We start from the raw sequence: 12,545 nt of genomic DNA, 5'->3' as shown, positions 1-12,545 counted from the left end.
AGTATCCCATCCTCAAAGCTCGAAAGAGTGGTTGTAGACTCGTACAATATAATAGTGTCGTGATTTTTTGTATATAAAGATGACTCCAAATTGCTGGTGCAGGATGTAGCGAAGTCGAGTTCTGGGCGAATCACTTCGTTTTCCTTAGTAAAAGAAACTCTGAGTTCTTCCAGCTCAGCGTTGCGAAGCACATTTACTTTTTTAATTTTTTATAACCTCGAAGGTTTTACACTGGATTTATAAAAAATTAAACCACTTAAACTAGAGTATGCTGAATGAGGATTATTACATGCTGAGAAAACCCTAATGGATAGGCTTTCAATGTTATATCGCAATTTAGATTAACCATCCGGAGATAGTAATTATAACGAATCACTGTAGAAATTATGACATAAGCAAAGACGTTATCACCACAGTAGCGCCACTAATGGACTCCCATGTTTAAAAAACTTACGATGAAAATTTTAATAAAAAATAATTAGTGCTAAAGCTAATTTAAAAATTAATGAATGTACATACGCCCGAAAAACAATAAAGTAATTAATTATCTTAGGTATTTTTATTATTAACCATCTTCAAATCTGAATAAAATGTATAAAAAAATTATTTTTCTAATTTCGAACTTAATTAATTAGTTCATCTTCTTTTTAAATATTTTCCTTTGTAGTCAGGAAATTAAAAAAAAAAAATACAATTGTACAGTATAAGCTTGAGTGGTTCGAATTCAAAAATCATAGTCATGATACTTGGCAACACCGCAATATTAAATACAAGGCGGCGGAACGCTTCGGTGCGATCAACGAAGGGTGGCGGACCGCGCAATGGACGGAGGGTTAAGCTTCCCGCATAAAAATGCTTTTTCGTCACAAATCGTTCAAATAATTACGTTTATGATACTTTATCTTTTGACTTAATTATTTACTTATACTATGGTTTTTTTACGCACAAAAAAAATTTTTCGGTTTTACAGGAAAGATTTCGGTCTATGTTTGATAGACATCAAATTATAGTTAATTTATTATTGATTTGATTCTATTGCAATATAGATAACGCTTATGAAAGAATTCAGACGATAAATAATAACAAAATTGTGCCTTCAATCATGATTTGTAACAGCATCAAGCCTACTCCACGAGACTCTCAAGCAATCGGTCACAAGTTTGAAACCTCAGTACAGTAGATTATTCCGTTTTTTTTTTTTTACCAAATATGTCTATAAATGATTTAAGTATTTTTCTTAAATAAATTGAATTTTTCGAAGAAATTTATCATTATTCATACTTACTACAATTTTGGTACAAGCATTTTAAAAACACACCAAAATTATTAGTATGATAGAGTACAGTTTAAGCATATTTTTATAGATATACTGGAAACATACTGGAATCATTCTCAAATACTAAATATGTTCTTGATAATTTACAGTATATTCGAATTGCTCCGCAAATTTAATGGAATTTTCAGCAAGACTTCTTACGTTCAACATGAAATTTTCATCAAGAAAATTTTCAATTTGCAGGTAGAAGCTAAAGAGTTGCGTCGACTTCTGCGTTGACCATTAAAATCGGTTGATTATCCCGAGTCGAAATCTGAAGTGTTATTCTAACACCTCGAGCGTCTCAAGTGTGATTCCAAGGTCTCGAGCGTTACAAACATAACTCTAACGTCTCGGACGTTGCACATGTAAGATTCATATTTTAAAAGCATTACAACCATGAAGTGGTTCAGGCTGGAGTACTAAGGGTATTAGGTGTCAGGTTATAAGATAATGAAAGAGCTTAGATTTTTTTGTGAAGGGTAGGGGGGGGGGGGGGCAGGATAATAAGGGGACTTCCATTAATTACGTGAGCTCAGAATGGGGGGGGGGGGTCCAATGAAATCTCACCAAATCTCATTTAAACCGAGAGGGGGGTAATCGAAAATCTCACCTCAACTTCAAAAAATAAAAAATATAACAGATATTAAAAAAAAGTTAGTTTGAGAGTTTATTTTGCCCGCTAAAATAAATCTCATGGTTATTAATTATAAATTATTTAGTTTTTAATGATATTCAAGGTAAATAGACAAAGTTTTTAGCTGCCGTTAAGAAATAAAATTTTTGCTTTTGGCGGGCAAAATGGGGTACCCTTAAAAAAAGTTGAAAAAAAATTCTGAAAGTTGATTAAATTTCATTAACTTAAATTTTTCCATATTTTTCAGCTGGTCCACTGTCCAATTTTTTAAAATTTGACTTAGAAATTTGAAAGGATCGTTTTTTCATAATTTTCGGCTGGTTCATTTTGCTCAAGGCGTCATGCGTGGGGTAAAAATGCGCAAATATATCGGATCTATAGTAATTAGGCGAAAAGAAAAAAATTGTTTTTTCTTATAAAATTTTAAGGGGAACTCCGTTTTGCCTGCCCTACCCCTTTTTGCCCCCTCTCCTCCCCTACTTGAACAGTTCATTATTTTCCCAAATACTAGAAATAAATTCAGTCTAAAACATTTTTAGCGTCAATCTCACGTAAGGGTAGGAGAAGGGTCCAGGCAAATCTCACCTAAGGGGGGGGGAGTCTAAACTGATCGAAAAGTAGCTCAGGTAATTAATGGATGCCCCCTAATTAAAAATTCCAACTTGTTCAGGCTGGAGTACCAAGGGCACTATCTGTCAGGTTGTAAGAGGATGGAAGGGCTCAGATAAAAAGGTGACATTTTTTTGTTTATCCTCTTTCAAGTCAGTTGCATTTACAAAACAAAAAAATCCCTCACTGATTTAGCTTGTAACAATATTGGAAATCTAACTCAGAGTAAATCAGGTTAATTTATACGCGGTATGCATTTATACATATATGCATTAACAGATTACTCCGAGTCAATGCAAAGTTAGTACAGTGAGATCTTACACGAGTTGAGTATCCGTTAGTCGGAATAAATGTATATAGTAAAAATAAAATAAGTTTGTGTGTTGGAAGAATCAAAACTAAATTTCAAAGTTGTTAGAAAGTAATAAAAACTAAGTTTAGTATGACTAAGATTGACTATTCTCAGCAGCTCCGTTGTAACGACTCGGTTGACAACAAATTGTTCGAATAAGTGAAATCAAGAGGGCGTATGGACCTGAAAGCGGTGCGGACTAATGACCATAGCCTGTATAGAAAATAATTTAAACTAAAACACAACTTTCATTTTAATCACCTGTACTTGCAATCACGTACCATTCATTACCCTACACAGATTTTAATGCATAAAACGCTTGAAATTGCGTTATACGATGGATAACATCAATTACATTACGGTAGCACGGTACAGTGGAGAGCAAGTAGCTCGCATAAGAATTCTTGAGATTAAAGAGGAACTGACGACGTAAGCTGTGGCCGATAGGAGGAAAGCCAGAGTTGGTTGGCCGACTCGGGGTTGCCTTGTTACTTAAGCGAGAGCGTGCTGCACATGGTGATCAAAACGCTCAAGACGATGAAAACAATTAAAAACATAATATTGTTGCTGAAAGTCGTTGAAAGTAAGCTTGAAAAGTTCAGTGGAGACGATTTATTGAGTGTTTCTAGATGTCTGGATGATTTTGAAGAAATGGAATCAGTTTGCAGTTGGTAAGACATGCATTTGATGGCGCTTGAGAAAAGACTTAGCTTATGCATTTGTATAAAAGAAGAAGTGTACGAAAATATGGGCAAAGTCCGAAGAGCATAAAAAGGCGAATTGGATCATTTAATCAGTAATCAGCAAATACACCGAGAGTTAGCACAAAGAAAGAAGAAGGAAAACGAGACTCTTCAAAAGAATATTTACCAGATGCGAAAAATCGCTGGACAAGAAACAGTTGATACGTCGTTACTGATTGATTATATCAATCCAGACATCCCCGTCGAGGCTACCAGCAAATCTGCATTTTATGAAGTCAAGAACATGCAAAAATTGAAGAAAAAATTTAAACAGTACGAAGTAATGGAACGGATAATGAAGACAAAAACGAGGCCATTAAGCGTAAAAATGATGAATTGAAGCGACCAGAGAATCGTGTTAAAAAAAACACTGAATCTCTAGCGCAAGTGAATAGATGTTTTGATTATGGTGATCAATACTGAAATGTCTCGCGACTAGTTTGCCGCGAGAATAATTTACCAATTAAATTTGTTAAAAAATAATTTAAACAATTAAAATATGGTCAATCTTAACAAGTACTTTTGTTAAGAAATAAATATTCAACAAGCAATTTTGCTAAATAAATATTGGTGTGAATTTATTAGATCGAGCGCGATGCTGATCTCTTTAAAGTATCGAGTACAACTGAATTTTTCATTTACGAAAAATATCTTAGCGTTAAACTTAAAGAACTAAGATTGAGGGAAAAAGGAGCGTGATAGAAGGAAAGTGGAAAATTAAGGGTTGTGATTGGAGCGCGGAGGGCATTAGAAGGGCCAGAGAAAATGTGGAAGAGTCATATCGTCGTGGGAGTATGGCGGAGTAGAAGGGGGGGGGGCGAAATGAAAATGAAAGAGGACGAGCCGAGAGAGGGAAATACAAGAGAAATGGTGACCGGACTATTTTGGAGAGTAGACGAGTGCAATTAGGAACAGATTTCCGGACTGATTTTATGATAGGGCTTAAATAATTTCAGGATAAGGAGCAAAGGAGCCGTAAACATGGCACTCGAAGTATTTTACATTTTGAAATTTAAACTTAATCCCTAAACAATAGAGCCGATGTTTGGCCGTTTACTTGAGCAAAAAATATTTAGACATAAAAATAAGTTTCAACTAAATCCTAAACAGATGTTTAAAATAAGGTATAATAAATGAAGCTAATATAACAATAAAATAAAACTGCAGATAAAAAAAAAAGATGGGTAATTCCCAAATTCCAGAGACAAATATTTTAAACTAAAATACAAAAATATGATAAGGCGTGAATTGAATTCGTTAAATATACGTAAAAATAATAAACTAATGTAAGACTATTATTCTGCGATGGAACATGCCGCCTGCCTTGAACGGATCTGCGTTCAAAAATAAATATTGGTGAAGTCGCAGCTAGTCAAGGGGCAATGGGCACACGCGTTTGGTGCAGCGTTTGTATTTGCCGGTGGAAGTCTTCACGGTAACCACCCTGATGATGCCGTCTGCTCCGGGGTGTACTGCGGTGATGCATCCTAGCGCCCATTGAAGTGGAGGAAGATTTTCCACAATAAGCACCAGTGAACCAACCTGTAGATCGTTCGATTTGTCGAGGTGCCCGCTCAGGGTTATGAGCTGGTGTAGGTATTCCTTGTGTCAGCGCTTCCAAAAATGTTGCTTCAGCTGCTGAGCATGTTGCCAAGCTGATAGGCGATTAGATGGTATGTCGGTGAGGTCGTCCTGAGGAAAGCTTGTCAGAGGGCCACCAACTAGGAAATGCTCAGCGGTAAGGGAGAGCAGGTCATTTGGATCAGAGGACATAGGAGAAATAGGGCAGGAATTTAAAATTGCTTCTATTTCTATAACGCAAGTCTCGAGCTGTTCAAATGTTAAAAGTGTATCACCAACTGTATGAATCAGATGGTGCTTAAAAGATTTTACGGCGGCCTCCCAGAGCCCACCAAAGTGAGGGGCACGAGGAGGAATAAAATGCCAAGTTATCCTTTCGGACGTAAGAAAACTTAGGACGGAGTTCTTATGCTCCTCCGAATTAAACAATGTTTGTAGTTCATTAAGCTCACGGTTTACCCCGACAAAATTCGTGGCATTATCCGAGTATATCTCGATTGATTTTCCGTGCCTTGAAAACAGTCTTCGGAGTCTACCAATAAAGGCCTCGGTGGTGAGATCACTTACTCGTTCTAAGTGAACTGCTTTGGTTGACATGGATACGTAAATTGCAACATAAACCTTCAATCGGCTACGATTGCGAAAGTGTTTTTCTTTTATGCATAAAGGACCGCAGTAGTCGACTCCAACACGGAGGAAAGGACGGGAAGGGGTGACACGGGGTTCAGCGAGGATTCCCATGACGTGATTAGCGGCACGCGGTTTTGCTCGAAAGCAGGTAATGCAACGATAGATAATTTTTCGCGTAATGTTGCGACCGTCTAAGGGCCAAACGTTTGACGCACCGAGTATAGGGTGGCTTGAGTGCCAGCATGCTTCAGCCGCATGTGTTCTTCGGTTATGATAAGACGCGTTATATAATGACGAGCTGGTAGGGGCAGGGGGTGTTGCTGCTCCTTAGTTAGTGAGGAACGAGCCAGTTTTCCTCCTACTCTTAGGAGATCTTGTTCGTCAACATAGGGATTTAACGGAATTAATTTACTATTGTCGGAGATAACTTCATTGTTTTTTAATTGCTTAATTTCTTTCACAAAGGCTGAGCGCTGAGTGATCCTTATTATGATATCATAAGCCTGTTGTAGCTCCTGTAAACTTAATCGATCAAATCTGCGATGATTTTTATGGCGAGCGTTATAAACAAAACGCATTACGTAAGCCACGACCTGTTTTAATTTATGGCCAGAGTGGTATTTTTCGAGCAGATCATTAAGTCCGCAGTCTATTTTCATACAAAGTACGCGATCGGGAATCACGGGCTTTATTTCTGGAATGTCGATTGAAGGGAGAGCCCACTTAGGCCAAGTGCTAGGCTCGCACTGCAGCCAGCTTGGGCCAGCCTGCCAGATGTTATTGGCAACGAACTCAGCCGGAGTTGGGCCACGAGAAATATAGTCCGCGGGATTGTTTTGAGAAGACACGTGGCGCCAATGGCAACGATGAGAAAGCCTCTGAATCTCCGCCACTCGATTGGCGACGAAGGTTTTTAGTAGATGAGGAGGGGCATTTATCCAGTGAAGTGTGATGGTTGAGTCAGACTATAAGTAGACTCCTTAATATCTAACAATAGGGTTTTAATAGCTATGTCAGAGAGTCTGGAAAGTAATAAAGCAGCGCAGAGCTCTAATCAAAGTAATGATAGTGACGACACTGGGGCAACTCGTGATTTTGAACAAACCAGATGAGTACGAACATGCCCAGTCTCATCGATAGAGCGGGTGTAGATACACGCTCCGTATGCTCGCTCGCTTGCGTCACAAAATCCATGTAATTGGATATCGACTGTTCCCGAGGAAGCAACGCTGCGCTTGAAATGCAGCTCTTCAATCATAGACAGCTGGGCCCGAAATTGGGTCCATAGTGAGTGAATTGAGATCGGGATTGATTCATCCCAGGCTAGTCCAGCCTTTCACAAAAGCTGCATAATTATCTTAGCATAAACAATTATAGGGCCAAGGAGGCCTAGTGGATCAAATAGTTTCGCAATTTGCGATAAAATTGCACGCTTGGTAGTGGCCTCAGAAGCAGGCACGCTAATAGTGTAGAAGAGTGTGTCGTCCCGAGGACTCCACCGTATACCGAGAGTTTTGATAGTAGCGTCAGGATCAAGGGACATGTGGGTTTCCTCTGAGGCCTGAGGTAGATTTTGGATAAAGGCAGGCTCGTTGGAGGCCCATTTGCGAAGACGGAATTTGCCTCTTTTTAATAAATCAATTAATTCGTCACGTATGAGCTCTGCTTCTGTGAGAGTTTTAGCGCCGGTAAACAAATCGTCGTCGTAAAAGTCCCTCAGCAGAGCGACGACAGCAAGAGGGTATGCAGGGCCTTCATCTTAAGTAAGTTGATGGAGGGTGTGCACTGATAAGTGAGACGCACAAGCAGTACCATAGGTGACTGTGCTCAGAAAACAGGTCTTAATAGGCTCTTGGGAGGTTTCACGATACAGAATTTTTTGGTAGATTGCATCCTCGGGGTGTACGAGGATTTGCCTGTACATCTTCTCTACGTCGGCAGTGAGCACGTAAGGGTGAGATCGCCAACGAGTGAGTATTGTAAATAAACTGTCCTGAAGTTGCGGACCAACCATTAAAGTGTCATTCAAGGAAATTCCCGTAGAGGTTTTCGCAGAACCGTCGAAGACTACACGGATCTTGGTTGTGATGCTGTCGTACTTTAGGACAGCATGATGAGGGAGATAGAACCCTAAGTGAGCTTCACATAAGTCATCGGACACCGACATGTGACCCAACTCTTTATACTCCCGCAAAAATTCGAGGTAATCATGCTTGATTGCATGGTCTCGTTGGAAACGCCTTTTTAGCGCGAAAAATCTTTTCAAGGCTGATGAATATGAATCGCCTAGTCTGCTCTTTTTACTGTTGAACGGCAAGCGAACTACATACCGACCTTCTACAGTCCGAGTGGTATGGAGCTTATAGTGCTCTTCACAAGCCTTTTCTTCCGAAGATAAGATTGCAACAGACGAAATTTCTTCCACTTCCTAGAATCGGGTTAAAGATATATCAGACGATGGTAAGTTTAAATTAAGATGACATGACACGTTGGAAATGTTCAAATTGCTGTTCATTTCCCTAGCAACTATCCACCCAAGCAGCGTTTTGTGCAGAACAGTGTCGGGATGAGTTTTGAGGGAAATTTGTCCCACACTAAGGAGCTTATAAAAAAACTTCACTCCGATCAGAGCATCGACCTCAGACGGCTTATAGAACTCTAGGTCCGCGAGGGATATGTTTTTAGGTATTTCGAGCTGAATTACGTTAATGGCAATTCATAGATGGCATTGACTGGCTGATCTGAGGAACAATTAAAAATTCAACAGTTTTTTGAAATTTGCTATGACGCGATTTTAAAGTGGCGCGAGCAGAGTGTTTGACACTCGTAGAGGTGTTGTCCACTCCAGTTACTAGGATGTTTACCGGTTTTTTATTCAGATTTAAAAACTTAGCAGCCTTTTCTGTGATAAAGTGCGCCTGAGATCCTGCATCCAGGAATACTCGGCATTGCCTAATTTTTCCATGCTTATTTACAAGGTCTACAATAGCTGTAGCTAGCAACGCTTCAGATGAGACCTGAGCGTGCATATTTATAGTGGATTTAGGCATATCGAAGGCCGTCGCAGATGCATTCAACGGCGGAATTTTAGGTTTTGATTTATCAAAGTGAAGTAGAGTATGATGTCTATAACCACACGCTTGACACTTTCCTGAAGGGCACTGTGAAGAGTGATGACCCTTACGAAGACAATTAGTGCATAAATTAGACCCCTTTACCGCTTCATAGCGAGCAATAGCGATAGAGCTCCTAAGCCCTTACAAGAATAGATATAATGATCACCACCTTGACAATAGAGACAGCGATTCTGAGAGGTAGAGGCTGCGAATGATTGCTGAGAACGCGATTGAGCTCGTCCGTTTGACGGCGTTTGCCTAGAATTATTTGGAGGAGGCGCGGGTGCTTGAGCCCTAGAACCTTCAAATTGAGTGCGCTTTGTTAAAAAAGTAAGCATCTGCTTCATTGTGGGTTTACTTACGCCACAACTGAATTCTTCCCATCGCTCCCGCATAAAATTGTTAAATTTGCTTACGAATAGCACGATCAATAGTGAGTCCCAATAATCGGTGGACTCATCAAGCTGACTTAAGACACGCAGATGCCGTTGTATGTGACCAAGAAATGATCGGATAGAAGACTCCTTTGAGATTAGAGGAGTATCCAGCAAAGATTTTATGTAACTGTCCCGCATAAATCTTCTGTCATCGTACCGTTCTTTTAATAAGCCCCACGCTACTTCGTAGTTTTGAGATGAAGTTTCAAGAGAAGATATTACGTTGGCTGCTTCGCCAGTTAAGCAACCCTTTAGGTAGATTAATTTTCGTATAGGTGGAATATTGTGATCCTCGTTGACCAACGAGTTAAACGGATCATAAAATCCCAACCAAGTGTCAAAGGACCCGCTAAAAGTAGGTAGAGTGATGGTGGGTAAAGCAGGTAATATACTCATAGGATAGTTAAATGCATGAGGTGCGGTAAAATTATTATTAACCGGTGTGGGAGTTGAAAACACAGCCGATTGATTAGAAGGAGAAATAGTCACAGAAGGGATAGGAACGGTATTAACAAGCTAAGCTGCAATTGACGATACAACGCCTTGAGATACCGAAAGTGACGAGCTGGTGGTCGCAGAAGGACTCGAGGTTGTTGGAGACGGAACCAAGGGAGTGGCTCGCTTGCGTTGTTCCGAAAGAAGGTTCGTCGCAATTGCGTAAGTTTCATAATATAGATTTTCGAATTCAGTAGGATATGCGGTTAATTCTTCAGACTCCTCAAGAAGTGTCTCTAATTTAAGTTGATATTCTTCAAATGATTTCCGAACAGTCTCAATTTTGTTATACCGCTTTACAAGGATTGGAAAATCTTTCAAAAGATCAAATTTCTTTAGAAAGTTTTCATATGTCGTTAACGATCGCTTAGCATTACCGCGCTTAGTTTTTAACGCTTTAATTTGCTCAGCAGTCATTTTAATAATGAGGATAACAAATTAAATAAAAATAAAAATGAAAAAAAATTAATGCAGAGAGCAGCGCGATAAAAAACGGAAGCAATAATAAATGAAATTAATTATGGAATGATATTGATTGGTGCCACACTGACTAACCTTTTGATGAACGCGTGACTGCAAATCTGGTTACGACGATCTCTCGGAATGCTGGATTGCCGCTGATGTAGATGATGTCGACGTCGACGTAGACTTGAAGTTGATGTTGACCGGAGTGACGATGCGTTGAACTCCGGAACTGCAGGCTATCACTGACGTAATAACTTTGATGACTACACTTATTTGTGTTGTGCGTTTGCAGTAAATACACTGGCGATTGTGACAGCCACAATAAATAACGCACTGAATAACTAGCACTGTTATTTTTCACAAGCTACTCGAACAATACTACGCAATTATAGTTTACTTAATGATAACAATTGTGAACTGATGCCAGAATTAATTAATTTTAATATCCGGCTCGAAGGACCATGAAATGACTCGCGACTAGTTTGCCGCGAGAATAATTTTAACAATTAAATTTGTTAAATAATAATTTAAAAAATTAAAATATGGTCAATCTTAACAAGTACTTTTGTTAAGAAATAAATATTCAACAAGCAATTTTGCTAAATAAATATTGGTGTGAACTTATTAGACCGAGCGCAATGCTGATCTCTTTAAAGTATCGAGTACAACTGAATTTTTCATTTACAAAAAATATCTTAGCATTAAACTTAAGGAACTATGATTGAGGGAAAAAGGAGCGTGATAGAAGGAAAGTGGAAAACTAAGGGTTGTGATTGGAGCGCAAAAGGCATTAGAAGGGCCAGAGAAAATGTGGAAGGGTCGTATCGTAGTGGGAGTATGGCCGAGTAGAAGGGGGGGGGGGGGCGAAACGAAAGTGGAAGAGGACGAGCCGAGAGAGGGAAATACAGGAGAAATGGTGACCGGACTATTTTGGAGAGTAGACGAGTGCAATTAGGAACAGATTTCCGGACTGATTTTATGATAGGGCTTAAATAATTTCAGGATAAGGAGCAAAGGAGCCGTAAACATGGGACTCGAAGTATTTTACATTTTGAAATTTAAACTTAATCCCTAAACAATAGAGCCGATGTTTGGCCGTTTACTTGAGCAAAAAATATTTAGACATAAAAATAAGTTTCAACTAAATCCTAAACAGATGTTTAAAATAAGGTATAATAAATGAAGCTAATATAACAATAAAATAAAACTGCAGATAAAAAAAAAGATGGGTAATTCCCAAATTCCAGAGACAAATATTTTAAACTAAAATACAAAAATATGATAAGGCGTAAATTAAATTCGTTAAATATACGTAAAAATAATAAACTAATGTAAGACTATTATTCCCCGACGGAACAAATACCACTTAAGTGTGGAGTGGCGTTGTGTCCTGAAAAGCAAAAGTATATAAAAGAATTAATTAATGTAAAGAGACCGAAGTTCATCTCTGTTTTACAAGGGACTATTTTCGCGCTAGCTTCAGCTTCATCCCTTCCTGGCGTGCCTAGCACCTTATTCGCTAGTACAAAGCAACTATGCCAGTTATCTAAGGCAGATAAATGGCTCTTTATTGTAGATCCACATTTCACTAATACTTATGAGGGATGAGTCAGTCAATTTTAAAATATCCGGTGTTACGTTCTGGCTCTAATCAAATTTAAATACAAATTTTAGAAACTTTTCTTTTGAAGTCCTGAATTATTTATTCGCCACGGTGGGCGAATAAATGGTTCGACACTTCTTAGAATCATAAATAGATAATAAATTAATAAATCGTTACTTTGTTGCCGATATTATTTTTTCATCGCCAACAATGTAACGGAAATCTCTTGCGATAAGAGAATTGACATCGCTCGCGGATAGTTTAAACAGAAGGGCCTCCGTGGTACCAATTTCCTGGATTGGTCTACATGTTGCATAGATTAGTGATAAGATGCAACTTTACCTTGATATCCTAAAGAGGGTTTTTTCCACTTATAATCACAAAGATTTCAGATATGCCATTACACAAACTTGCCCTCATCCATCGCTAAGTGATCTTTAATCTTTGAGCTTTTTTTGGCACCATGAGTGTTTACGACAAATCACAGCAGGGTATGGCCCACTTGGGAGTGTATAAAAGAAATGAGTGTAAGCTTGTAGCATTAGTAAATACAGGTTCTTTA

General features: G+C 38.8%; 2 protein-coding genes across 2 annotated transcripts; both read right to left on the bottom strand.

Moving 5' to 3' along the window:
- Positions 1-5,264: 5,264 nt before the first annotated feature.
- LOC103572304 (uncharacterized) lies at positions 5,265-5,978 on the bottom strand. Its single transcript, XM_008550835.1, has one exon. The coding sequence runs from the start codon at positions 5,976-5,978 to the stop codon at positions 5,265-5,267; it is 714 nt and encodes a 237-aa protein (XP_008549057.1).
- Positions 5,979-9,081: 3,103 nt separating this feature from the next.
- LOC106694204 (uncharacterized) lies at positions 9,082-9,816 on the bottom strand. Its single transcript, XM_014444696.2, has one exon. It carries the CDS (start codon positions 9,814-9,816, stop codon positions 9,082-9,084), a length of 735 nt encoding a protein of 244 aa, XP_014300182.2.
- Positions 9,817-12,545: the final 2,729 nt, after the last annotated feature.

This window comes from Microplitis demolitor, chromosome 6 (genome assembly GCF_026212275.2).
Source record: "Microplitis demolitor isolate Queensland-Clemson2020A chromosome 6, iyMicDemo2.1a, whole genome shotgun sequence".
Classification (NCBI taxonomy): Eukaryota; Metazoa; Arthropoda; class Insecta; order Hymenoptera; family Braconidae; genus Microplitis; species Microplitis demolitor.
This window is presented reverse-complemented; position numbering and strand designations above follow the sequence as displayed.

What these genes read in the sequence shown, in the direction of transcription:
- LOC106694204 (XM_014444696.2), bottom strand. Translation starts at nt 9,816, where the DNA reads ATGAGTATATTACCTGCTTTACCCACCATCACTCTACCTACTTTTAGC.
- LOC103572304 (XM_008550835.1), bottom strand. Translation starts at nt 5,978, where the DNA reads ATGGGAATCCTCGCTGAACCCCGTGTCACCCCTTCCCGTCCTTTCCTC.